Consider the following 25,300-nt stretch of genomic DNA (forward strand, 5'->3'; position numbering starts at 1 on the left):
CATTGGGCTGGCACTCCCCGAGGGGTTTGTGAGCAGCACGATAAACCTGGGCAGATGAGCCGCCCTGCAGGTCACTGCTATTACTTTAGCTGATCTCCACACTCATTAGGATTATGCTTAACACACTAATGAGGCAATTTTGGCTCTCCATAGCACGGAAGGGGCAGTTGGGAGCAAGAAAAGAGACCACAACGGCGTGATGGTGTCTTTGTGGTGACACTGCCGCTTTCCTACCCTGAGAAGGGAGCAAAAGCAAGGGACACTTTAACATCCCACCGGTGCACAGCTACTTTCTCATGGAGTGAGCGAGAATACTCCCCTCAGATAACAGACAGCAGCCCCCTATGTCCATGTGGGCTGTACAAGGGCTCTGACTTGCTCAGGGATAGTTGTCCTGGGCTGTTTGTGAGGAGGACTGAAAACATCCTTGCAAACCTAAGCAGCATGTAGACCAGACAGGTCTGGGTAGCAATGGGAGTTGAGGACTTAGAATAACTTCTGAAAGAAAGTTTTGTGCTTGAAAAACATGGCATCAACCTCTGCCAGTGTCACGCTCTCTCTTGCAGTGGCTTTATTTAGCTCCTGTCCTTTCATTTCTGGCCGGCAGCCAGAGCACGGAGCAGACCAGAGATTATAATGTTGATTATGCTAATTTAATAGGAAGAAGCAGATAATAGAAAACAAGTGAGTGGAAAATAGTGGCAGCAAAAGGGCTGAGGGGAAGTAAGGGCACAGGTAGCAGGGAGGGAAATGTTGGCCCTGGGAGAGACACTGAAGCTCAGTGCTTGTCTGTGTCCTACCTGGGCTACAACACAGCTGAGTGTGCCCCCGAGTGAGCAGAGCAGCAGCACAGCCTTGGTCCCACTGCCACTGTCACACCAGCGCGGCCCCAGTGTGATCTGAGGAGCGATCGCCTCTTCCACACAGCCCGGAGGTGAGTGGTGGCAGCAGCTGGAGCGCTGGGCAGAGGGACGGCAGCTGTGGCCAGCGGGATGGCATGTGGCTGCTTCACCTGGGCTCTGGGCTCACACAAATGGTTCAATTTCTGTGCGTCACCCTCTCTGTCCTCTGCCCTTTGCCACTGGGCACCGGGAGCACCGCTGGCACACATCTCACCCTGCCCTTCAGAGAGCTCAGCAGATCCCAGCCTGCCCCGTACCACCCCGCAAACCTGATATTTCAGGAGGGCTGGGCAGGACTGGAGTTGGTCTTGGGGTAGACAGGCCAATATATCATCCCCAGGCAGCTGCTCTCTCATCTTCCAGAAGCACTTCACTGTGGGACGGGGCAAGGGGCTGCTCTCAAAGCGGGATGACGCAGCACTTGAAGGGGTTTTTAATTCGCAAGAGAGCCGGTAGCAAACCGACAGGAGCACAAGTGCTAATCCAAAGTGAGTCATTCCCCTCCTCCCTGATGTTGAAACATTTAAAAAGTTTTTTATGAAAGGCAAATTAAATCTCACAAGTCAGAGCCAAGAAAAAAGACTTTATCAAAGAGCAGAAGATGCTACTGGGTGACTTGCAGGCAGAGAGAGGGAGCATTTGCTCAGCAGCCCAGGATATTACATCTCCGCCGTTGCTCTCCCAATGCAAAGAGCACTGCCATTCATCTATTTTTAACGCCAGTGACGCAGGCGGTGAACCTGACTTCAAGGCTGGGAGCTTGTCTTCCCCCTGCATATCTGTCCTGACTCATCTTTCTTTCCAAGGGCCATTCACAGCTTTGTGGCCTAGCAAAGGAAGACAGGAAAAACAAAACCGAAGGAAAAAAAGCAGATGAGACAGCAAAGCATTGGATGCAGAGAACTAATCTGGGAAAAGAATAATAAACACTGGGGCTTTGCTGACTGGGGGAGCTGGAAGAAATGAAGGAGCTGGGAGACCTGAATGTATCTGGGGTCACAATGATCTGGGATCAGGATCTCCCACACGGCTGAGCAGGGACCCATGGCAGCTGGGCGCTCGAAGCTCTGCACAAAGCCCAGGCTGGGGGAATGGGGGCAGAGCTGAGGGTACCCAAGCCAAGGGTGGCTGGGGGGACAAGCTGAAGAGCTCTGCTGTGGCTGATGTCTCTGTTTTCAGTGCCAGAATGGGTCTCTGCACCGTTGTAATTGCAGACATAAGGGCAGCAAGTGTGAGGAGTGTAACAAGAGGAGGCGAAAAGCTGTGCTTTAATCCCAGAGAGGAGCTGGCTTAGCTTGGGAGCGAGGACGGTGCACCAGGCAATGCAGGAACCCTTTTGGGCCTTGGCATGGGGCAGGAGAGGTGGGACTGATGTCCACGTGGGCTGGTGGCCTGGATGCTTAACAGGACTGTGTGGCCTCTTTGGGCATCCACCATGGTGCAAGCTAGTACCAATGTTTCTGCACTCTGGTGGCTGTTACTGGGAATACATCTTTGTCAGATATCTAAGGTTTTCCCCCACAAAATCGGTATTTTGGCATCAGACAACCCAAAAACTCAGAGGCTGCTGGGGGGAGATGTGTTTCTCAGGCCTGCCCTGGGGTCTCACTGTTTGCTTCTCATCTCCTCAGGGTGCATGGCTGGAGCAGGGTCTGATGGGCTGTCCCTGGGGCTGAAGCCACCCAGGAGCAGTGACACAGGGTCAGTGCTCGCTCACCACCCTGGCGCTTGCACAGCCGCGTGGCTGGGAGCATGGTGGGGCAGGATGGAGCAAGCTGGCCTGCAATGTGCTGCTCCATGCCCGTGGTACCACAAGGAGCTTGGCTCCAGCCGTGCCACGCACCGTGTCCGCGTGGACAGGCTCCGAGCTGACGCCAGGACAGCAGATGGTTGTGATGAGAAGGCAGGAGAGCACAAGACCATAGCACTGGTCACAGCAGGGCAGCTGCCTAAATGGGAATATCCATCTGCCCCAGCTCAAGCCCTCTCTGGTTCCCCGGGCAGGGTGCCTGGTGCTGCTGCCAGCCTCTCCTGGGCTCTGCCCAGCCTCCTGAAGAGGAACATGGAAGATGCTCAGACAAACCCATAGTTGCCAGGTCTCGTATGGAGACATGTGATGCCAGGTTTGAGCTGACGTGACAGCATGGCTTTGTGCTCAGGGACACGCTGGTTGCCTTGCCCACACCGGTGGTGAGACAGAATTGTTAATCTCGTTCTTCATCACCGTGCATGTAAATCCTTGTCCGGAGGACAGTGTGCAGGCAGCCCCCACAGAGCCCTCCCTGCTGCCAGGAGGATGGTGATGACATGAGAGGGAGCACGAGGTCCAAGCGCAGCCCCAGCTGTGCCGCGTTCTGCTCAGAGCGGTGGGACGTGCCCGCTCACCGGTGAGCAAACCTCACCTTGGGCTGCAAAGGCCACTGCAAGGCTGGCTGAGGGAGGCACGGGTGGGAGGATGCGTCTCCAGGGGAGCCCGTTAAGATGCTTTTTGAAATCTAAGCGGTTTAGTGTGTGACTAAAAAGCCTAAAGGGATCACTTTTCATGGCTGTCCTGTTAAATGTCCACCAAGGACAACGGCTAGAAAAGGGACAGCATTGTCATTAGACAAGGGTAAATTCCAGGCAGTCCCACCCGGACCCTCTCCTCTAGCTCCTGTGACAAGACTCCAGATCTCCATGGGTGTAAATCAGAGCAGAATTTGACCAGTCCTATCTAAAAGGGATGTTTGTTCTTGTTGGGTTTTATTACATGAAGTATTCCATGGGTTAAATCACTAAGGTGCCCAATCTCATCACAGTGCTGTGAAGTCAAACCACTGTCTTGTTCCCCTGGGAGGGCAGAAAGACATCCCCATTTAGACATCCCCATTAGACAGTCAGTCTCATTTTGGAGCTCACAAAACCTCCCTGTCGGGGAAAACAGCTGCTCTGCTACAGCAGAGGCAGAAGTTACATGTCTACATTGCAGTATTTCTCCTTGGGAAGGAGAAATCTCCTGAACTTCCCTTCTCCAGGGCATTTCCAAAGCCTGGGGGAAAGAATTCCCCCTCCTGCCTGCTCTCACCCAACTTCTCTTATGTCTATTTTTATTGCCACCCTGTGAGTTAACCCTTGGCTGCTCTTTTGCCAAACCGGTTATGTTTAAAAAGCCAAAGCGATCTGCCTGGGCAAGAGAGTCAGTCCGAGAGCGGAGAGGAGTGTTTTGGAGTGGCTGATGTTTGCGTGGGGCAGCAGCCACAGGAGGGGGAACACCCACCATGGGCAGAGCTGCCTGCGGTCTCACGGGCTGTGTGACCCTACTGGGGTGCAAGACAGAGACAGAACTAAGTACACTGTGACATCTGCAAGACTTTGGCTTTGATGAGTCCCTTTCATGAGTCTTCTAATACAATATTCATTTTCCTCTCTCTGGGAGACAAAAGCTGCTCATCTTCTGCAGGTATTAAGGCCGCAGATTTGCTGGGGGTCCTTGTGCTGGCTGTGAGGAGTGACAGGGGACTTTCTCAGACCAAGGTTCTGCTCTTGACACACACGGTCACCAGCAAAACACATTGTTTTGTCCACTTTCCAAATTAAGGCCTTGCCTTCAAGATAAAGCCACAGGAGGGATGATAAAACTACCTTATTTCCCTCTCAAAAAAGGGATAATCTGTGACATACATCACAGGACCTCATAGGAAGTACTATACAAGTGTTTCCATTTGAGATGTAACTTTACCGAACCACACTGGCATATTTGAATGCTATATTTGCACCAGCCCATGGGATAAACACTCACTCATGGATATTACCAGTAAGACATTTATTTGCAGGATAAAGGCAGAGACAACGTGTATCTTGTTTTGAAGTGGAAAAGAGGTGAAATTTCTGGGGAAAGAGAATTCAGTCGCTTCAGTGCTGGGATTAGCTCCCAAAAAGAGAACTAATAAAAAGCTACCACCAGATGTCACCTCGAAGCCAACGAACGGCTGCCAAACCAGCAGGGACGGGGGGTACTGGGGAAATGGCGAGATGAAATGGGGAAGGCACTGGGGGTGTCTTCAAGGCGCTACCAGACCGCAAAATCACTGCGCCCCGGCACCGTGAATGACCATGGAGATGTTTCAGAGTCGGCTTTGTAAAGGCTTTTCAACTTGCTTGGATAAATCCCAGCCAAATGCAAAGCATTGAAATTTAACTTTAAAAAATAAGTTCTACAAAAAAAAAACCCACAAAACTTGATGAAAAGCCCCATTCTGGAGCTCAGTTCTGCTTGGGTGTCAGCAAGCAGGACACTGACGGATCGGAGGAGTTCTGTCTGCTTTGTCACTGCTTAAAATATGACGGCTACAATAATGTTTAATGGCTTAATTACAAAAGCTTTGTTGCACACTGCGTTTGAGCTGTCATTAGAATAGACGTTTGCATATGGTTGATATTTAGCATTTGGGAGTGTGGGAAAATTCCCTGTGAAGGGAATCCAGACGGAAAAATAAGAAAACAGGACAGCTTATTTCCCATGCAAAGCACTTTTAATCTGTTACCAGTGCAGACATTATTGTATCTATATATTTTTTTTTTCACAGGTAAATTTACAAAGTTTTGCTGTAGAATTGGGTGAAATTCTGAGACTAAATTAAATCAATATACTGCAGACTGGAGATTTTAATCCAACTGTAAATCTTCATTCAATATTATTTGTAGAGCTGGTGCTGATGTTTCCAACATGAAATTCCCTCGAACACATTTGGGATTGAGCTGTAAAGATTAGATGTAAACAGTGACGAAGGACAGTGAGAAAACATATTACTAATATGGCAAGGCAAGGTTGAGCAATGCATTCCTGTCCAAGACCCTTCTGCTGTTTTAACTGGGATTCAGTTATTCTGTCCAAGACTCTACAGCAAATTAACTTTGTTTCTTAAAGAGTTTCAGTAAAAATAGCTCAACCACTCAACCACTGCGTTGCTGTCGGCACTGGCTGCGGCGCTGCTGCGGTTTTAGGGCGAAGAGCCGGCGGGACCCGCAGTATGAGAGGACAACGATCCCTGCGCTTCCCGGACCCGTTGCGGTGCCCGTCCCGCTGACAGCTTCACGCCCAGCGCTGCCTATAAACATACGGGGATTGGCTGCTCCGCCCGTCCGTCACCGCGTGTGCCACAGTCTTACTGGCTAACTCGCTTACTTATAACCCGTCCTCAAAGGCTGACCAGTGAAAGCGAGGCGCCCCTAGCAACGCCCCTCTCTCTTTCTTCTCACTGGCTCCCGCTCTTGTCTTGGGAGCTGTTGTTGCTCTTTTGGTTGGACGATCGGCCTGCCCCTCAAGTGGCTCATGACCAATTAAAAAGGAGGACTCTCGTGGACTACCTGCGAGTCCCTCCGCTTGGTTTCCCTTAATCCATTGGTCGAGGGGTGCCGTCCATCTAGCCCTGTCCCGCACCGATTGGCTGTTAGGGAGGGGCGGTGCTGTGGGCGGCTCGGCGGCGGCGCTCGCCGCGGGGGGGCGGACGCGTGAGGAGGAGGCGGGGGCCGCGGGAGGAGGAGGAGGAGGAGCCGCGGCGATCACGGCCCCGGGTCCCGCAGCTGGGCTCTCTCCTCACATGGGGCCCCCTCGCTTGCCGCAGCGGCGGGGCAGACCCTCGCCGCGCTGCTGAGGGGCCGGGGCTTGGCTGCCGGTGGGGTATGCGGCCATGAGAGCCCGCGCCGCCCGCAGGCCCTGCTGGCGCCGCCGCTCAGGTAACGGCCGGCGCGCGAGGGGCTGAGCGGGGCGCGAGCGGAGAGCGGGGCGGGGGGAGCCCGCGCGGCCCCGGGGAGGCCCGTGCGGGAGGCGGCGGGGCGGGAGGCGGGAGCGCGCCGGGGAGGGCAGCCTGTCAGCGGAGGGGAAGGGGCGGCCGGCGGGGTCCCGCTGCTCCCCGCCCCCGGCAGCGCGGGGAGCTGAGCGATGTGTTTCCGTGAGCAGGTGTGCGGGGTTGCTGCGTTCGCCCCGGCGGTGAGGGGGAGCGGGGGCTGCAGGGCGCCTGAGCGCTGCGGGAAAGCCGGCTGGAGAAAGCCGTGCCCTGATCCGGGGGCAAGGGTCTGCCTGAGCACGGCTGGGAGCGCTGCCCAGCCGCATGAGGATTGCCTCGAAAATGGTCACTTTGCCAAGAGGTGCGAAAGCTTTGGCTCCGGCTTTGCTATTTTAAGTGCTACCCTGTAAAAATACATGAATCATGTTTTAATGACAGGCTCGACTGTTCAGGTGTATGTGCATGTATGTTTGCTTTATGGCTTTCAGATGAAAGGTGCTGTATAAACGCAGATGATCGCTCTTAATATTGCATTCCTTTGAGGGTGGGAACCGTATTTGCATTAAGTATGGAGGACTTTCCATTTATATATTCTGATAGATATGAAAGTTGATAGCTGAAACCTACAATTTTGAGAGTACTGAATTGAATCTTATTTAAGTTTATGCCTTTCTTTCTGTCCCCCCAAAGGAGACTTGCAGCTAATGTTTAGGCTAATTTATGAGAAGCCTTTATGCTTCAACTGAAATGACTTTTTTTTTTTAAGTAGAGATCAGAGTTCTAGTATATTTTATTGTCTGCAAGATCAACAGACTTACAGTTCCATGGACTTAATTAGACAGTGGAATTTACAACCTAAGATAAGACTTTTTTATGAGAAACTGATATGCCCAGTGGACTAGCCATAAACCTTTCCATTTAGTCATCATCTTTGGAAATTATTGTTGCATACCATATCCTGATAGGCCAATAAAAATGTCATTTTCTGAGTCTCACAGAAGTATATGGTACAGCTTTAGACATGGCTGTGTAATTCCATTGTCCGTTTTGGTTTGTCTTCATGTTGCATGTAAAACATGAGTAGCTTGAACTGAAGGCAAAGGGATGTGTTCCCTGTACCTGGTGGCAAGTGTGGGGTTTTTTTTTACTTGGCATTTTTGCGCTGTTAGGATAAGCAGCTGTCAGTGGGAGCAGAGCAGGAAATAGAAACAGGAATCTTTGCTTCAGTACTTAGTATTTTTGTGACTGTGGAAGGACACATTTGGTCTAAATGGGATATTCTGGTGGTATAGGCCTCCTGTAACCTGGTTGTACCCTACAATTCTATATGTTTGCTTTTGCCATTGTAATTATTTATGCAAGTGATTTCACAAATTCATGAAAGAAATGCAGGATTAAAGGAGGGGACTGTTGCTTCTGTGTCTGCTGCAGAAAAGAATGAAGCTTGTGGTTCACTTGCATCATAGGTTCCCTTTCTGTATTCTTCCTCTAGCTGAGAACCATGCATTTGCACAATGGCAAAGCTGCTTATTATATCCCTGCAGCATGGTACCTTGCAGCCTGACACAAAAAATAAGTGCTCTTCTACTCAAGATCAAACAAGGTCAATGTTCATGACTTTTTTTTTTATGCCCTTTTCCTGCTTGTTAATTCCCTAACATATTCACTTCGAGTTGTGACTTTATCAGTAATTACGTCTAAAAATCAGCAACAGTATCACACTGGCTCCATCTGCTGTCTGTTGCCAACGCCTCCTTCTGACTTGGATAGTAAGCTTCTTTTCATATGGCCCTGTCACTTTTTTCTAAGTTGAACACATTTCTGGTAGTGGCCAAGCCACTTTTGGATATGTTTGTCCTACTGGTTGCACTGGAGAACTGTAATAGCTCTGGCAACCCAGAGTGGACTTAGTTGAGGTAACTTTGCTTTTGAAGGCTGACTTGGTACATTCCAGGTCTGTGGCTCACAAACTGAGTTACGTGTTTCTCCGTGGTACCCAGGGTGCTTGAGATTGATATGTAAACACTGGCAAACTCCAGTGTCTCCAATTCCTTAACAACAACAGATTTGGGAAGCCCTGTTCTCACTTCAAAAATTCATAAATAGCCAAGGCTGTGTTACTGTTCCATTCGTGCAGCTGGTACCTGAAGGAAACATGGTACTGGGTGTTTCACCATAACTGGTGTTTCAGCTGTGTTTTAAGGTTAGATTACAAAATGCATTTTAAGTATTTGTTAAGTATTTGTTGAGATGATGCTTTCAGCTGGAAAATACAAATATTGTCTGTCCCGTGTGATGATGTATGAATGTAAGATTGTATTCAAGAGAGGTCTGTCAGGTATGAAAGTCAGGCTGCTCACCTTACTTTCATCCCTCTTTTGAGTATTCTTGTTCTCTTTTCTTGCCTTTGCTGTGCTGGATTGTCTCAGTGGCTGCACTGAAACAGCAGAAAGTGGCGTCCCATCTCATGTGAATCCTCCCAGTGTTAATAGAGCTGTCAGTCCTCAGCCGTAAACCTGGCAGAGGCGCTGAAGGGGGAATTCCTTGATTATTGAGATGTTACAATACCTGTTGGTATTGGAAGGCTTTGATTCCCTTTGTTTTCCTCAAGAGCTAAGCAAACGTCAGCCTGCTGACACCTGGAAGGCATGAGCTGCTTCTCAGTGTCTTTACTGAGCTCTGTTTTGTTAGCCAAACATAATATATTAAAATTATCCATTTGAAGCAGCAGCTGTGTAGTGTACATGGTCTACTTGAGTGATTATTTAACTCTAACGACGCTCTGTAACTAGGCTAGAGTCTGTCTACACTGTGTATTGCACTGACTAAAACCAGGCTAGGAGACAAATGGATTTTGTGAGTTCCCTCTGTAGAGGTTTAGTTTTCTATTATAGTTGGACCCACAAAACTGTTGGCAATTGTACTATGGGCATACGGATCAAGTGATTCTTCTGTTTGTTTGTGTGGTCCCCCACCCCCCCCAAGTGATATTTGCCTTCTAAGTGTGTGTCAGAATTTACGCCTATGCTTGATGCAAATATTTTTAAACCTACAACCTTGGCCCTGAATCCTGAGCTCTGCAATAAATTAATGGCTAGTCTCTTTTACTGGTTTCAGACTTGGCTTCAGTCACAAAATAAATGTACTGTTTGTTTCAGCTTAGCCTCTTGTGGAAGTTTGTTTGCACTATAAAACCACAATGCAGTTTAGCAGACTTCCAGTTTTTGGAGTGGTGTATTAGGGCTAATGCAGGTCTCTTCTGAGGAACGTCAACCCTCCTTGTGGGAAGCTTTTGTTATGACAGTACTGGCCAGAGCTTGGAATTATCCCCTACAGGGGAGGTGAAATTAAAGCAAGATGTTACCTAAATGAAAATAGAAAATGTTGAGATTTTGACATTCATATGTAGTGTTGCAATTAAGAATTTAAGTTGGACCCTGAGACTTAATGCTGTAAAAGTAGTTAAAAGACTTCAGCTTCAGGATGAGCTGGGCCAAACATAGTGCAAGTTCTGATACTTGTAACCACCTTGCCTATAAATATTTGATATTATCCTTCTATCAAAGACAAGAAGCTAAGTTGTGGATAAACCAAGGAACTTTTGCTCTGTTAGGAAAGCAGATGATAGATGACAGCAGTTGAGAACCAAACTGTGGAATGCCTGGATCTCTTTACCTGTTTAGTTTGAGTTCTTGTGTTTCACTCCCAAACTTCTTTTTTTTTTTTCTCCTCCAGGCTAATGACCTCAAAGTCAATTCAGTCTCTGGAAGATTTTGCTGTTTACATTCCTCTGAAGCTTTTTTAAAATTTGCACATTACTACAGTGAATGCTTCCCCCTGCTCCCCTCAGTTATTATTTTGTTGAGTGACACTTGCCAGCATAATTCCTTCATGTTTTTGTAGTGCTGGGCTTTGAAGCTACATCATACTATGAGTTTAAATAGTTAACTCTTGGCAAATTACTTATGTCAAAGCTTTGGCATCTTGTTCTTCAGAAAACCTTTTCAAATTAATAACATGCATCCACCAGATTTATTGCTTTCCAGGCTGCATGCCTAGCGACAGTCTTCTGTGTCTAAAAAAGGCTGTTGTTGTTAAGGCCATCTTTTAGGAAATTGCGAGGTTGACATTTGGGGGCAAATATGCATGTTATAAAGATACAGGGGACAGAAAAAGTCTTAGTAATGAATTGAAATGTTTGGTTTGGGTTGATTGGTTTGTATGTTTGTTTTTAAGGATCATCTTTTATACCCCGTGAAACTTCACCCATTTTTATATCTATGAAGCCTAAAATTTCACCTCTTAGTTTTACATTGATAGGTGGGTTATAACTTGAAGTGCTGTTCTGGGGTTTTCATCTTTAAATATTTGCAAGCTTAGGTATTGGTTTCGAAAGCCAAACATCTAATTAACCAAATAAATGCAGGTAGTATTTGTATTTATCGTAAATTCTATGAGTAAACAAATCCATGCATTCATGCAGTGGTGAAAGTGATCCTAAAATAATATTAACATGGGTAATTTTTTTTCTTCTTCAAGGTTTGTTTTGTTACACTAAGAAATTAAGATGTGGTGGGGCACGAAACATTCTGTAATTGTGCTTTTCAGTAATGTAGTAAATGTGTGAGTAGGGCAGGTATGCATTTCAAGAGGTATATTTCTAAATGGTTTTTGTCTTGGCAGAATGTGATGTGTTTTTCTTGTGTAAGGGTGTCAGAAAAATTGTTCTGAAAGCGAAGAATTTATTGGGACATGTTTTTTAGTGTTTAGTGTCTTTTTTTTTTTTTAACTGTCTGTTGAGCACAATTGAAGAGTTTTTAAGCTGAACTTTATTATGAAAAAAACCCACCCAACAACCTTTTAGCTGGTTGCAGGATTTGCAGGATAGTCTTGGATTCTGTTCAGTGCACTTTAATTAACCACACAAGGTAGTAAATTAAAGTACCTCAGACTGACTTGACAGTCAATTAAACCTTGGTTGATTTCATTGAGAATGTGATCATTAGTGTAATTGGCCAAAATGACAGGAGGCCCACTTGGAATTGTGCCCACTTGAAATTTTCCTCTAATTCTGTGTGTGCAATCCTGGGCAGAAAAGGAGACAAATGGAGCTCTATCCTAATAATTTCCAAGGATTTCGTGTAGCTGTCTGGAAATAAGGCAAACTCCAGCAGGCAAAAATGAAGGAATGGGTTACTTGGGAATCCAGATGGCAAAACCTTTTGGGGGTTTATGTTGTGTGAAGTACTTTGAATCTCGTCTTTCATTGTGGGGTTTGTATAGAGTTTTGCAAAGTTCACCATGTGATTTTGATCAAAAGGATGTGTATGTATGAGGGTTTCTTTATTTTTTAATAGATTGAGAGACTATGTTGAGAGCTGATATTTTGTTAATGGTATTTGGGTACTTAAGACAGAGTTAGGCTTTTCCTCCTGTTTAAGATTGCTTACATAACTTGGTATCTTCCTCTAGTTAATATAACAGCAATCTTTCTATTTTCTTTTTGTATATACATTGCTATGCCTGAGAACTTAAACTTATAGTCCTGATTTACAAGTTGCTTTAGTTTGCTGGGCTGCGGTGTGGACGTGTTGTTTCACTAGATGTAGCAGGGGTGTTTACAAGCTCCAGAGTCCACTTAATCTGGTGTTACTGTGATACTGGAGTGTCAGACTGTGCATTTATGGGGCAAATGCTTGTGCCCTTCCTGGGAAAGCGTCTAGTGCATGTGGGTATTACTCTGATGCAAATAAGTTCTAAAAAATGGTTTCTTCAATTACAGCAGGTTTTCTGGTCAGTCTTCAAAGTTACCTGCATCTCCTGTTCTAGAAAATGAGTTGTTAACACCATGGTTTCCTGTCTGTCTTCCTTCCACAGACAGTTCTTTCTTTATCTCCTTGAAAGTAACCAAATGTTAGTTTGTCCCTTTCAGATCAAAAGGAATTATTTAAATGTGCCTTGGAAGTTCCTGGGCATCTTCTCTATAGCTGGGAAGGTTCTCTGGGCTATTTTTCTTAACTAGGGAGCTATAACAGGCTGTGTCTTCCCATGGTGCTTCTGTACCATTTCCAGACCTTCAAGGCTCATGGGGCAAGAATATGAGGTCAGAAATTGGATCCTGATCTTCTGTGTGGCAACTGGCCACACCACAACATTAGACTGTATGGTACTATCATCTCAAAAGTGCAGTAAGCTCATGCAATGGGAGTCTGCGTATAAAATTCTGTAGGAATAACATGACATGGGATTTGATGGAGATTCTATTTTCTTAATCACTGGTAAGATTCTCTTACACCCACCTCCTCCTGACTCCCATTTAGACAGGGTTAGTGTTAAGGTGGTTGAAATAAACACCTTGAAAAATATGAGGGTTTTTTGTTTGTTTGTTTGCTTTTTTTGAGAGGATGACCTCAAATTAATTGCACGCAGTTCAACAGAGCTTACTTCTGAAGGCAGGGAAGGACTGATGTTTTTCTGATGTGTTGGCACAGAGCATCTCTGGAAGATGCACTGCATACAAAACATGGGTATAGCAGCACTGCTGTATATTCAGAGGACAGCTGGTGTGCCTCTGTTTTTGAGATGCTTTTCAAATTTAGTGTATTGTTCAGGTTTAAATAGAAGTATAATTGCCTGGTCTGTTCTCTGCTTTGCGATTATTTTGTCTACCTTTTTTTTTTTTTTTAAATTTTATTATTTCCTTCCCCTCCCTCCAGTTTTTTATTTGCTCTCAGAGTGGGGCGGGGGGGAAAAAAAGGGAGAAATCTGTCCTTTTTGTGACTGCTCACTTTGTTCAGGTTTTGTAGAGGCTCACCCAAGTGCTGTAAATGAACAGTTAAGTGTGGAAAAGATGAATAACCTATTGAGTCTAAGGTTTAAAGAAAAAAAACAAGTAGGCCACCTGTCAGGTTTGCCAGTCCAAGCTGCATTTGATGGGCTCCAGAGTCATCCCGATTACTTCATCATCCTCTTAAAAATTTAAAATATAAATAAATAAATAAAAATCCCTTACTGTTGTTTTTTTTTCCTCCCTTTTCCCTTTTTTTTTTCCTCCTCTCGTACTTGGCAAATGTAGCTTATTTCCTGTGTTTGGTTGAACTGAAATTAATATAGCTTTAAAAAGTATCTTAGGGAGAAGAACTGTTCCAGCAGTTTCTTATAAGAATTCTTTGGTTTTGTGGCAGGATTGTTGAGGTTTTTATAAATTTAGGGGCTAGATCTGTAGTGGATTTAAACATGTGTTCCTACCAGTTAAGGAACTGGTCTTGGAACACTCGTAGGTGGAAGCTTTAAAAACGAAGGTTTAGGTGCTCCAGCCTCCAGCGACTGTTATTGACAACTAATAATTTTCCTTATGCTAACTGAAAGTCGAACTGTTTTCTATAGTTAGGGATCCTTTGTTCAGTCTCTAATGTGAAGTCATTTCTTGCAACAGCAGATTGGTCACCAACTGCTACTGAAGCAGAATAGAACGTTACATTTTGTGGGTTTCCTCCTGCTTAGTTGATGGCTTTAGCAACCAGAACTTGAGTAAAAAAGAAAGGGGGTGGGGAGGGAATGGAAGTTGTTACCAGTTAAATTTAGAGTTCCAAACCTATTCATCTTGGAATAGCCAGAGGATAGATCCTTGCCATGAATCTAAAGGAAAAGTTTGTTAGGTTGTCTGTCTTTATTTATGATACTATGGGGCTGCGTGTGGTGTGGTGTGTACGTTTGTTTGTGTTGTGGGTTTTTTTTGTTTGTTTTGGGTTTTTTTGTGTGTGTTTGTTTTTGTGCCTCTACTTGGATATCTCCTGCTTTTTTGTTGTTGTTGTTATTCCTTTAAACTAGTATAAGCTGTGTTGGAGTCCTGTCAAACTTATTAGGTATGTTTAGAATAATGATAATCTCAATTTCTTGTATTTTAGGATCCAACAAGAGTAGAGAACACAGCAAATTACCCGAAATGTGAGAAGCCTTCCCTTAGCAAAGTAAAACCTTGTTTTCAAAATGGACCGAAGTAAGCGGAATTCAATAGCAGGATTTCCACCTCGCTTGGAGCGTGCTGAAGACTTTGATGGTGGCCCTGGAGGAGACGGCACCGCATCCCAGATAGGAAGAGTTTGTACCTCTTCATACAGAGCCCTGATAAGTGCCTTTTCCAGACTTACCCGTCTCGATGACTTCACATGTGAGAAGATTGGCTCTGGTTTCTTCTCGGAGGTGTTCAAGGTGTGTGTTTAGTTTTTTCCTCTATTCGTGTTGATTGCTTCATAGTTGCTGCTGAGAATGTACCAGAGTATAAGTAGAAGTACTTTTCGCAAAAGTACTTTTCACAGAAGTCAACTGTTTGTTCTTGTATTTGATTTACTCAGGGTGAGTGAGTGAGTGTCACTCTTTAAACTATGTTTTTTACTTGTAATTTATTTGTGCAATTACAGAGGCTATTTAGGAGAAACAGGAAAAGCTAAAAAAACCCCTCAGGTTGGTTTATTGTTTGGTCTCTGCCATGTATTTTTGCATTCATGGGTGTATTAAACACTAATGGCTGTTGTTTTTTTCATATATAAGTGTGAATGTCTTTAATTTAGCTAGATTACTTTTGTGGGATTGCACTCACTTTTTAGTAGTCTGCCTCCCAACACTAGATACACGTGTGTTAGGAGATGTACATATGATTACTGAATTTGAAACCACAAAATTTATTGCACTGAAGCTACAATGCGATTAGGTGTTATTTGTTTATTTTCCTGCTTGCTATGCCGTGCCTCTAACTCAAATAATCAGAGACTGGTTTGACGTAAATAGTATGAATGAGAAAATCTGATGTTGCCAGTGACTTGCTGCTCTGAATCTGGAAAGTGGATAAGAACTTTGTAAAGCAGTTTGTGAAACCATACAGGCAACCCCAGTTTTTTAGCACTGGTGATATTTCTGCTGTTCTGGTAAGGTTTGTCCTAGAGGAATGAGACATTGAGTTGACTTCCAGGCTTTCATGCACTGCAAAAATAATTTGTTTCCTTGTCCCAGTTCCTGAGTTTAAACCAAGTCACTCCCCAAATTATTTCCATTTCAAGTGAAATGCCAGAAAACTTTATCTCACAATATATTATGTCCATTCCGTGACACTGTGTGGTGTTTTCTTTAAGAATTTAAACAAAAAAACCTCTTATTCAGCTTTATTGATGTAAATAGAAGTGTGAATTAGAAAATGCAGATTATTTAATAACCTAATTATTATTTAATAACCTAATGAAATTTAACAAGGGCAAGTGTAGAGTCCTGCACCTGGGCAGGAACAACCCCAGGTTCCAGTATAGGTTGGGAGATTACATATTAGAGAGCAGTGTAGGGGAAAGGGACCTGGGGGTCCTGGTGGACAACAGGATGACCATGAGCCAGCACTGTGCCCTTGTGGCCAGGAAGGCCAATGGCATCCTGGGGTGTATTAGAAGGGGGGTGGTTAGTAGATCGAGAGAGGTCCTGCTTCCCCTCTACTCCGCCCTGGTGAGACCACATCTGGAATATTGTGTCCAGTTCTGGGCCCCTCAGTTCCAGAAGGACAGGGAACTGCTGGAGAGGGTCCAGCGTAGGGCAACCAAGATGATTAAGGGAGTGGAGCACCTCCCTTATGAAGAAAGGCTGAGGGAGCTGGGTCTCTTTAGTTTGGAGAAGAGGAGACTAAGGGGGGACCTTATTAATGTTTATAAATATATAAAGGGTGAGTGTCATGGGGATGGAGCCAGGCTCTTCTCGGTGGCAAACAATGATAGGACAAGGGGTAATGGGATCAAGCTGGAACACAAGAGGTTCCACTTAAATTTGAGAAGAAACTTCTTCTCAGTAAGGGTGACAGAGCACTGGAACAGGCTGCCCAGGGAAGTGGTGGAGTCTCCTTCTCTGGAGACATTCAAAACCCGCCTGGACATGTTCCTGTGCGACCTCACCTAGGTGTTCCTGCTCCAGCAGGGGGATTGGACTAGATGATCTTTTGAGGTCCCTTCCAATCCCAAACATACTGTGATACTGTGATACTGTGATACTGTGATACTGTGATTATTATGGTGATGCTTTAATACTCAAAGGCATTCAGATCTCCATATATATCTCTCTTCTGTGGAAAGGCAAGTCACACCACAGAATTTTTTCTGTTTAGCTAGATATATGAAATTTAATTCTGACTAACACAAGTTTTTAACTCCTTCAAATGGGCAGACATGGCAAATTTTATTTGGGCTGTGTAGTAGACATGGTACAGGTCAGCTCTTTATAAAGCCAGTTTCTATACAAATTGAGAACAAAGTGGGTTTTGTTTGTTTTTCTTCTTATTTTCCTATTTAGAAAAGCTTTCTGTAATTCATTTTGTAGCACCTATCTTTATATCCAGATATTCCTTAACATGGATTGATCTGATTTTTAAGTCCTGTGTGTCACTGGAACTCATCTTTATAGCTTTTACAGCAAAGCTACTGTGAAGTGTGTAAGGGTACCAATAGACTTTTGTCATCTCTAAGTAGTGGGAATAACTGACCTTGGTTTGTTTGTGTGAATTTCAGAATTCATGTTTTGGAGTAGTTTTGTCTTACGTTTATCTCAGTGTTGTTGATTAGATATTGTGTCTTTTCCTATTCTGTAAATTTAGGATCTTGCCCTCTTTCATACTTGCATTTTCCAGTGCTTAGATTATGAATCTATCCTATAGCAGTATTGTCAATCATATTTATGTTTGGACTTCAAAAGGTTTTGTAGTAGAATAGCTGCATGCTTTGTGAACAGACTGACTATATGAAATAGCTACGATATTCTACCGTGTATTGGTGAGGAACATCATGGAGAAGTGCCCTGAGGCAAGGTGCTCATATACTCAGCATTATAGATAATTGTGAAACAAAAGTAGATGTGGGAAGAAAGTGGCTAAAAGTGTATTTCCAACACTCGTAGTGATTGATTTATTAAGAATACCTTATTTTAGGAGAGCACTTGGTTTAGCCAGGTAGTGGCACACAGAGGTAAACGTCTGTTTCAGAATTTACATTGATTGAGAGAAATCCTTGATACCTGATTTACCTTCCTGTGCATTAAGTCTGCTAACTCTTTAAAAAGCTTCCCCTGCCATTCCCCTTTTCGGTAAGCTAAACTAGACATCACACGGTGTCAGTCTGCAATCAGTAGTGCCATTACTCCAGGAGAGCATGGTAGTAGTCTGAGTATCTAGTGTCTGTTTTCCCAGAAACAACCACGGACCTCCTGCAGGGACACAATGAGCGATAAAACCTTTTCTTTCACCTCAGTTTCAAACAAGGTCTCGCTTCAGTTTTGGCACAAAGGGGTGAGAATGCATTAGGACCTTATCTTAGATGCAGTTCCATGCTCATTTAAGAAGGTTTCTGTTCTGCTAGTTTATCTGCATGACCCCCTCAGTAATTAATCCTGCTGTGCTGATGATCAGATTTCATGCAAGAACCTTGATGTGCTTCCAGGCTGGAGAGCCTCATGGTTTGACACAGTTAAAGTTTGGCCTGATCCATAGGCTCCCAGCTAAACAATTGAACTCAAGAAAAATACAGGACAGTTCTAGACTTGCTGCGTAAGTAACTTTACAGGAGCAATGAAGCCTTCCCTTTGAATTGGCAAAGGTGCCTCCAAAACCACCATGTCACCAGAGATTTTTTTCAATTATATATTTGTCTATTGTTTTGTGAGTGTCGTATACTGGGTTCACTCAGTGTTTTCATAAAGAATGCTTGGGCTGTTTTGATGCTTTGGGATTTTCTTTTGCTGTGTAACTGACAATTGTTTTCAGTGATTTCTTCCCCTCCATCCTTTTCTGTGGGAGCTCCTATCCACTGTGATAGACTATATTTAAAAAGGAGTTGCCTTCTATTAACTTGGGCATAGGAGTACATTACAGCTCAGATGTATATTTAATGGTCATATGTGCTATGAATGATCTTCTGGCATTTCTAGTGCACCTTTATTCATATACAAATTAAATCTTGTGGCTTATTCAGCATAAAGTATTAAACTAGCGTTTTTATTTTTGTTAACCAGCACTATAGCAATTCAAATTCATGTTCACCTGAATACTAAGTAGTATAGCAACTAGTCTAGAAAAACTGAACTTTGTCAGACTATTAACAATGTAATTTGAAGCATCTGACTGACTAGTGCCTGTTCTGATTTTCAATTGCAAGTGCAGAACATTGAGGTTTACTTTTAAGATTGAGCTAGGCAAAGATTGTTTATGTAAATAACCAGTGCTCAGCCATGATCCCAAACCTTTAAATTCTGAGCTGGGAAGACCGGTAAGGGCTGATGGAGCTAAAAGTAATTGTGGGGGAGATAAGCATCATACTGAAACTAAATACCATATTGGGAAACAGATACTATTTGTTGTAAAATGTGTGTTGGAACAGCAGTCAGGCTAAAATCCAATATTTTTTTCTATTCAAATATACCTTCAGATTCAGAGTCAGTACTAAATATTCAAGTTGCTAGAGAATTCTTTCAGGTGTTCTTGTTTGCTCTGCATTGTCTGGCTGAACTTTTGAGAGAGACTAGAAATACCTTAGTGTTTCAGCTGAATGTTAAAAATGGGCTTTTTGTGGTTTATCATTCATGTATACATGAAAATAAGGATCGTTGATCTAATATAGAATTGTGCAAATTCAGTGTCCTCTGTACGTGTTGGGAAGGTTGTGTTGCTGTACAGGTGTAGTCAATGGGGAATTTGGGGGTTTTGACTGTTGAGGAACAGTGAAGTGTTTGGATACCCAGGGAAGAATTAATGGTTTTGTCTTGGGCAGTTCTGGATGCTGAAATAGTTCTTTCACTGCAAACAGTTCTTGTGCTGTTTTAAATACACCTGGCCATCTGATTAGTGGTACTGTCAGAAGATAATTCAAGAGGAGGAGAAAAATTTATATTTGGGTCACTGATTAGTTCTGCAGTGCAGAGACACCTCACTGCTATTGTAATGATGGATGTAACTGTTGAAAGCTCTCCCCTTCCCAATAGCTGGAGTGTTGACATTTGTGTAACAGGGAGAAAAAAGAATTTCTGTTTGTCAGGGAACATGCTCTGACAAAACTGCTAAAGCTAGTGCAGCCTTCCGAAGATTCTCTTTGGGACACGCAGAGATCAAATTTGAAGACAGAAATCAAGTCAACGAGGCCACAGCCTTGACCACCTTGAGCTGCATCTTTAACCTGTAGGAGTAAAGAGATGCACTATTTGAAATTAGTTATCAGAGAAAAAACAACCTAATCTCACTAAATATTCTAAGCAATATGTCAGTATAGTTTGTATCTTAAGCATACATGTGGGAAGGTTATTTATGTGAGCAGTGGAAAAGATGCATAACACCTTAAAAATCACTTAATGAAATACTTTAAAAAATCAGTTAAATATTTGTTTAATGGTGGATGGGAAAAGACAAGTCTATGAATATATGATGTATCATGTAAGACTTGATGCAAAGTAAACTACCTTTTAGAGCTGAAATACTAAGCACCTGAGCATGGGTGTGGCCAAAAAAATATCTTGAGATGAAAATCAGCCCTCCCATTTCAGCATAACTACTGGAAGCACCAAGTGTTAAGCACTCAATTTATGATCCCCTATATTTTGAGATATTTTCTGCAGAACTTCTGGCTACACAGTTTTCCTGTTTTTCTACTTGGGATGCAAATTTTACCTACTAATACCTGCTGGCTTAAATGCTTGCTTGCTTTTTTTTTTTTTTTTTTTCTTCCTGTGAGCATTGTCCCCCTTCAAGCATTTCTTAATTTTTCAAGATCACTTTGAATTCTAATTCTGTCTCAGAAGTACTTGGGCCTCCTTCGCTCCCTGGTTTGACTTCAGGCAGACTCTTCCAGTGTCCTACTTGATAGTCTTACCAATTTACCTGTGAACCACTAGCTACTCCTTTGATTATTGTTTTACATTGCTACTTTATAATAGTTCCTTCTAGGTCACATGTGTCTGGCTTATTTATGAAGATGCCTTGTAAGATGCGTCGAAGCCATATGAAAAACAAGATACAGATACTCCTGAGAAACAAATGCTGGCAATATGTCAGTACTGTGTTGTGATGTGTGGACTCCATTGCCTGTGAAACCAGTACTATCCAGGTTCAATGCCAAGTCTGAATACAAAGAGAGGCCAGTGTGCTTTTGGTTGGCTTAGCAAGATGAGTGTTGGATGCAAATGGGTCAGTATCCTCAGGATATTCATGCTGTATGTGCTTATGCTTTAAGGCCTCTTATTGGAATACCCTGGAATGATGGTCCTTAATTCATTAATTGGTTGTTGGTCTTTATTTTGTGTGGTCAAACTTATGTGCTTTGAGTTTCAAAAGTGCTGAGTGATCAGAGAAGGTGCGCCTGTTTAAATACATACTGTGCCTGAGGCTGAGATCCTGTTTCTCATATTTATTTAGTGTCTTCAAGGTGCCTTAAAGATAAGCAGCCTCCATCTGTTTAATGTGAAAGCAGAAACAGGGCTGATGTGGAGTTGTGCTTAGGGGTAATGTGAGGAAGGCTTACATATAATTATTTTTTTATCGAATACTTGGAATGTACTTAGGATAAAACTGGTAGTTCTGTTGCCTCTAATTTACGCTACCTGGTATCATGTTTTGTATCATTTATGATAATATGTATCTCAGACACATTGTCATGCTAGTGGGCTTGATCAGGGGCATGAACAAATGTAGGTGTTCTTCAAAAATTCTAAAGCATTAGAGGCGAGATCACACAGTATCCTTGATACTTGTGGGACTGTTGATACCTTTTAATACCATTCTGGAATGTAGATGAGGCATAAATCCTGAGGATTCTGTTGCTTTCTTAGTCAGAAGAGAAGTCTTGTAAGCTTGATTTGTCTCACGCTGATGTGTGAAATATCAGCCTTTTGGAACCCTTCTACCAACTGCTAAGATGATTTATATGGTAAGCACTAAACCAGACAGTTGTCTTCCTCTTGCTAATGATTTTTTTGGTTTTTGAAATGCCAAGTCGCTGTCAGCCTAGTCATTGTCACTTAATTAGCCAATGCTTTTATTATAGGGCATAGGCTGTGGGGAGACATAGTAATAAATAGGCCTTAGTCCAACAGATCACTAATATAGGAATTGAAAACCTCATCTGTGTTATTATTCTTTATGGACTGCACAATCAGGGCAAAATATTAATGCACACTTCATCCCCACTCGTGTGTGTCATTAAAATTCAGAATTACCTGTCTGACTTGCAGGGCACTGTGTTATTCTTACATTTAGCAGAACTGAGGATGATTTGAAATACCAATAGAATGGAAGGCTAGTTTTTAATCTGAAATAAGTCCTGATTTTTATTTATTTATTTTCTGGCTAGAAGTCTTAAGATATGCCTGTAATAATCACCTTATAACATCAGCTGAGGGAACACTGGGAGTGATTCAAAAGCTGTCACCAGGTAGGAGATCTAATGAAGCCTTGCCTTTTGTAGTGGTGTTCAAAAACTTTAAGAAAATTTTCAAAATCATATTTCCATGATACTTTTTCCTACAGTCCTTCTTGGCATTTCTACAGGTAAAGTCTAAAACTGTACTGAGTGAAGCAAATTAACAAATGAGAGAGTTTTGCTCACACTACATTTCTCTGGTTTGGTCAGCCAGCTTCTCTGCTGAAGAAAGAAATATTTGGAAGATGTAGATGAACTATCATTATACCCTGAAAGGGAAGAACTTGTTTTTTTAGTTAAAAGCTGAAACAAACTTGACTCTAAAAGAATACTCAGTCAAAAAAATGAATGTACATTAGTGTAAAGCTGTCAATTTTGAAACGTACTTATCACCTCTTTGGAAACTTGGCTTCTTCTAACTCTTGTTGAGCACCTGATAATGTCCAAGGTAAGTCTTTGTCTTCACAACTAGAGAAAATGCTCACACATTCTGTCAACAATAAGAAAGGCACTCTACTGGAACAAGTGGGACCTTGCAATAGGAGAGAACCCCCTGGTTGGATTTAGTGTTTAGTACAGTGACTTCTGTAGTTCAGAGTCCTTTGGACATTTGATTTTCTTCTGGAAGAAAAGTTGTGCTAATCCGAGTATCATTGTGCAGTTTCCCAGGGGCAAAGCAGGTGGCAAGATTCCCTTGGCACAGAAGTGTTTGTGGGCTTTTTGTCTTGTTTTCCATAATAATTTCTCAAGCACAGTTAAATGATCTGCTTAGTTTTCTGTTCTGGATGGAGATGTGCTGGGTTGGCAGCTCTGGGATTTTCTGTGTTTTGCCAGCTGGCAAACATGCACATTTGTGTAAGCTCATTCATAGCTGATACTGAGAGACAGGTGCTGATTTACTGTTTGTCAAATAACTGCTGGCATATGTCCAGTATTAACACGACTGCACCTAGAGAACAAGAGTGCGTCACTTATATCATTGTGAAACACCTCTTTCAACACTTATTTACTGCTATTGGGAGGGGGGCAAGTTAAATATGTTTCAGTGATGGATTTTGCTTCCTGTGTGTGGAGAATGTGTGATGGTAATATACATGTATATGTTACTGACTAGTAGGAAGTGTAAGAATGAGAAGTGTAAATGATTACTGGTGGCAGTAACAGAAAAGAGATGTTGTTTACAGTCTCGCATCCATAGGGAATGCTTCCTCATAGCCTCCTAACAGCCATTGGTAATGATGAGAGAAAGGACCTTCAAAACCTGCACGTTACAGCTTCTGTTGGTCTTTACTGCCCGAGCTGTTGGGAACTCTGTATGTGAATCATCAAAGATGTCCTGTTCCCAGTAGCTGCTGACCCATATCCAAATTATAAGGACTCCCTTCAAATGATGGGGCCTCCAGTCTCCTGTGCACGTGAACAGGGGTCACCACGGCTGCTGCCCCATCTTGCTGTGCCTGTCCCAGCCCCAGAGCGCTTTGGGGTGGCCGCACGGCCCTTTGTACTGGCAGCAGGTACTACTCCGTGTGCTGGGGCCTCTGTTTGATGGCCTTGTGGGATTAGGGGTTGAGGAGAGCACAGAGCTATGAAACATCCGCTGGAGTAATCGATACAGAGATGTGTTGCTTTGTTAACTAATCTGTAGCTGACGATACGTGTAACTGCTGAGTCACTTATGACAGTTTGTACCCTGCAAATCCAATTCTTGCGCTGCCTGGCCTTTACTGACAATGAGGAGGCAGATGAGAAATTGCATGGTATATTTAATGAGCTACTTTTTTTGCTGGGAGAACTTAATTCTCAAGAAGAGCAGTTCCATGAAGGCTTAAGTAACAAGAAACTATATAGAACATTTGGTTTTGGCTACAGCCTGAAAGTTATTAAATGTAGCAATTTATAAAAACATAAGTATCCTCGAGTAAGCAAAATGTAGCTCCTTTTTACTCCCCGCTCTCTTTTTTTTTCCGTGGTTGTGGTCAAGTCCTAGTGCTGGAACTGCGATCATACTAGCAATAATTGTATGCCAGTGGGTTTTTTTCTGAAATGTGAGATTGAACTCCTTATCCATGCATGGTAACATTTATTTGAGAAACTTATAAAGGAAATGTAAAGAAATCATTTTGGCCCCAAACACAGGTTTCTTCCCATACAGACTTTGAAAACAAACCCAACAAATGTGTTTGAATACTGCTGATGGCATCATTGGTACAGTTGGGGGGTCTGTGTACTGAGTACCAAACTGTTAATATACTGTAAAAGACTGAAGGTGCAATTACATGTCAGGAAAACTCAACCTGCTCAAAAAGCATCTGCAGATTATGTAAATACCGTCATCTTTCATACAGGATAAACCCATAGTAACACAGGAAATATTTAACCGTAAGTATTAAAAATTAAATAGGAAAAGAAGGACACAGATACAGTATCTGATTATGTATTAACTTTGGATGTTACAATAGTCGTTTGCAGACGTCAAACTTCCAGTTTCCCTGGCAGGTAGACAGCAATATCACCTCCATTTTATAGATACCGTTAAAGAGGGAATGAAAGTAATTAACTGAAGTAGCATGCCCAGGGCTGTTCAATGAGCCGATGAGATAGTTAACATTAAAAATGAAGAATAAGTTCCCAGCTATGTACTTCAAATGCATTATGTCTTTCCTGACTATAACGTTAGACTCGGGTGTAAAGTGCGTACTTGACTTATATACTCAGGTTGTGGTATAACAGAAAATTTAAGGCTCTTGTGCTTTTTCTTGCCTACTACTTAAGAGGTGGGTCCATGTTCCTTCTTCTGGATTGCAAAGGGAAATTTATATGGTTACATTCTGCTGAACTGGCTACAAAATAAGCCAACTTCTCCACCTGGGCTGTGCCTGTTTGTAGCTTATCTCAAACTGTGGAACAGTAGTCTTCTGATTAATTTGTGCTTTCAAAATAAGACTGTAGTCTCTTTTTGCCTTTATGATTTGATTGAGATCAAGTTAATGGCTGAGAGAGATGCACAGATTCCTATCAATAAATGGTTTGTTTGAAATAAATGAATGCTGTATTCTGGGCTCTGGTTCTACATTACAGTGGGCAATGAAGAAAAACAAATTACTGAAGAAAAATTGAGAGGTTTTTGGCACACACAAATGGGCTTACAAAGTATCAACGGTACTGCTGTCTCACTAATTATAAATGCACTTTAGTTTGGCAAAAAAATTAG

At 43.1% G+C, this 25,300-nt stretch overlaps 1 protein-coding gene across 2 annotated transcripts in view; it reads left to right on the top strand.

The window, feature by feature from the left end:
• Positions 1-6,395: 6,395 nt before the first annotated feature.
• The window catches only part of TESK2 (testis associated actin remodelling kinase 2), an 83,572-nt gene continuing 64,667 nt past the window's right edge, over positions 6,396-25,300 (top strand). The window contains exons 1-2 of one of the 2 annotated variants that reach the window (XM_082052267.1): positions 6,396-6,617; positions 14,575-14,878. In XM_082052267.1, the coding sequence (XP_081908393.1) occupies positions 14,657-14,878 (222 nt within the window). In that variant the 5' untranslated portion in view covers positions 6,396-6,617; positions 14,575-14,656. The remainder of the gene's footprint in view (positions 6,618-14,574; positions 14,879-25,300) is intronic. The other variant, XM_082052266.1, reaches the window with a different exon arrangement.

This window comes from Streptopelia decaocto (genome assembly GCF_964273445.1).
Source record: "Streptopelia decaocto genome assembly, chromosome: 5".
NCBI lineage: Eukaryota > Metazoa > Chordata > Aves > Columbiformes > Columbidae > Streptopelia > Streptopelia decaocto.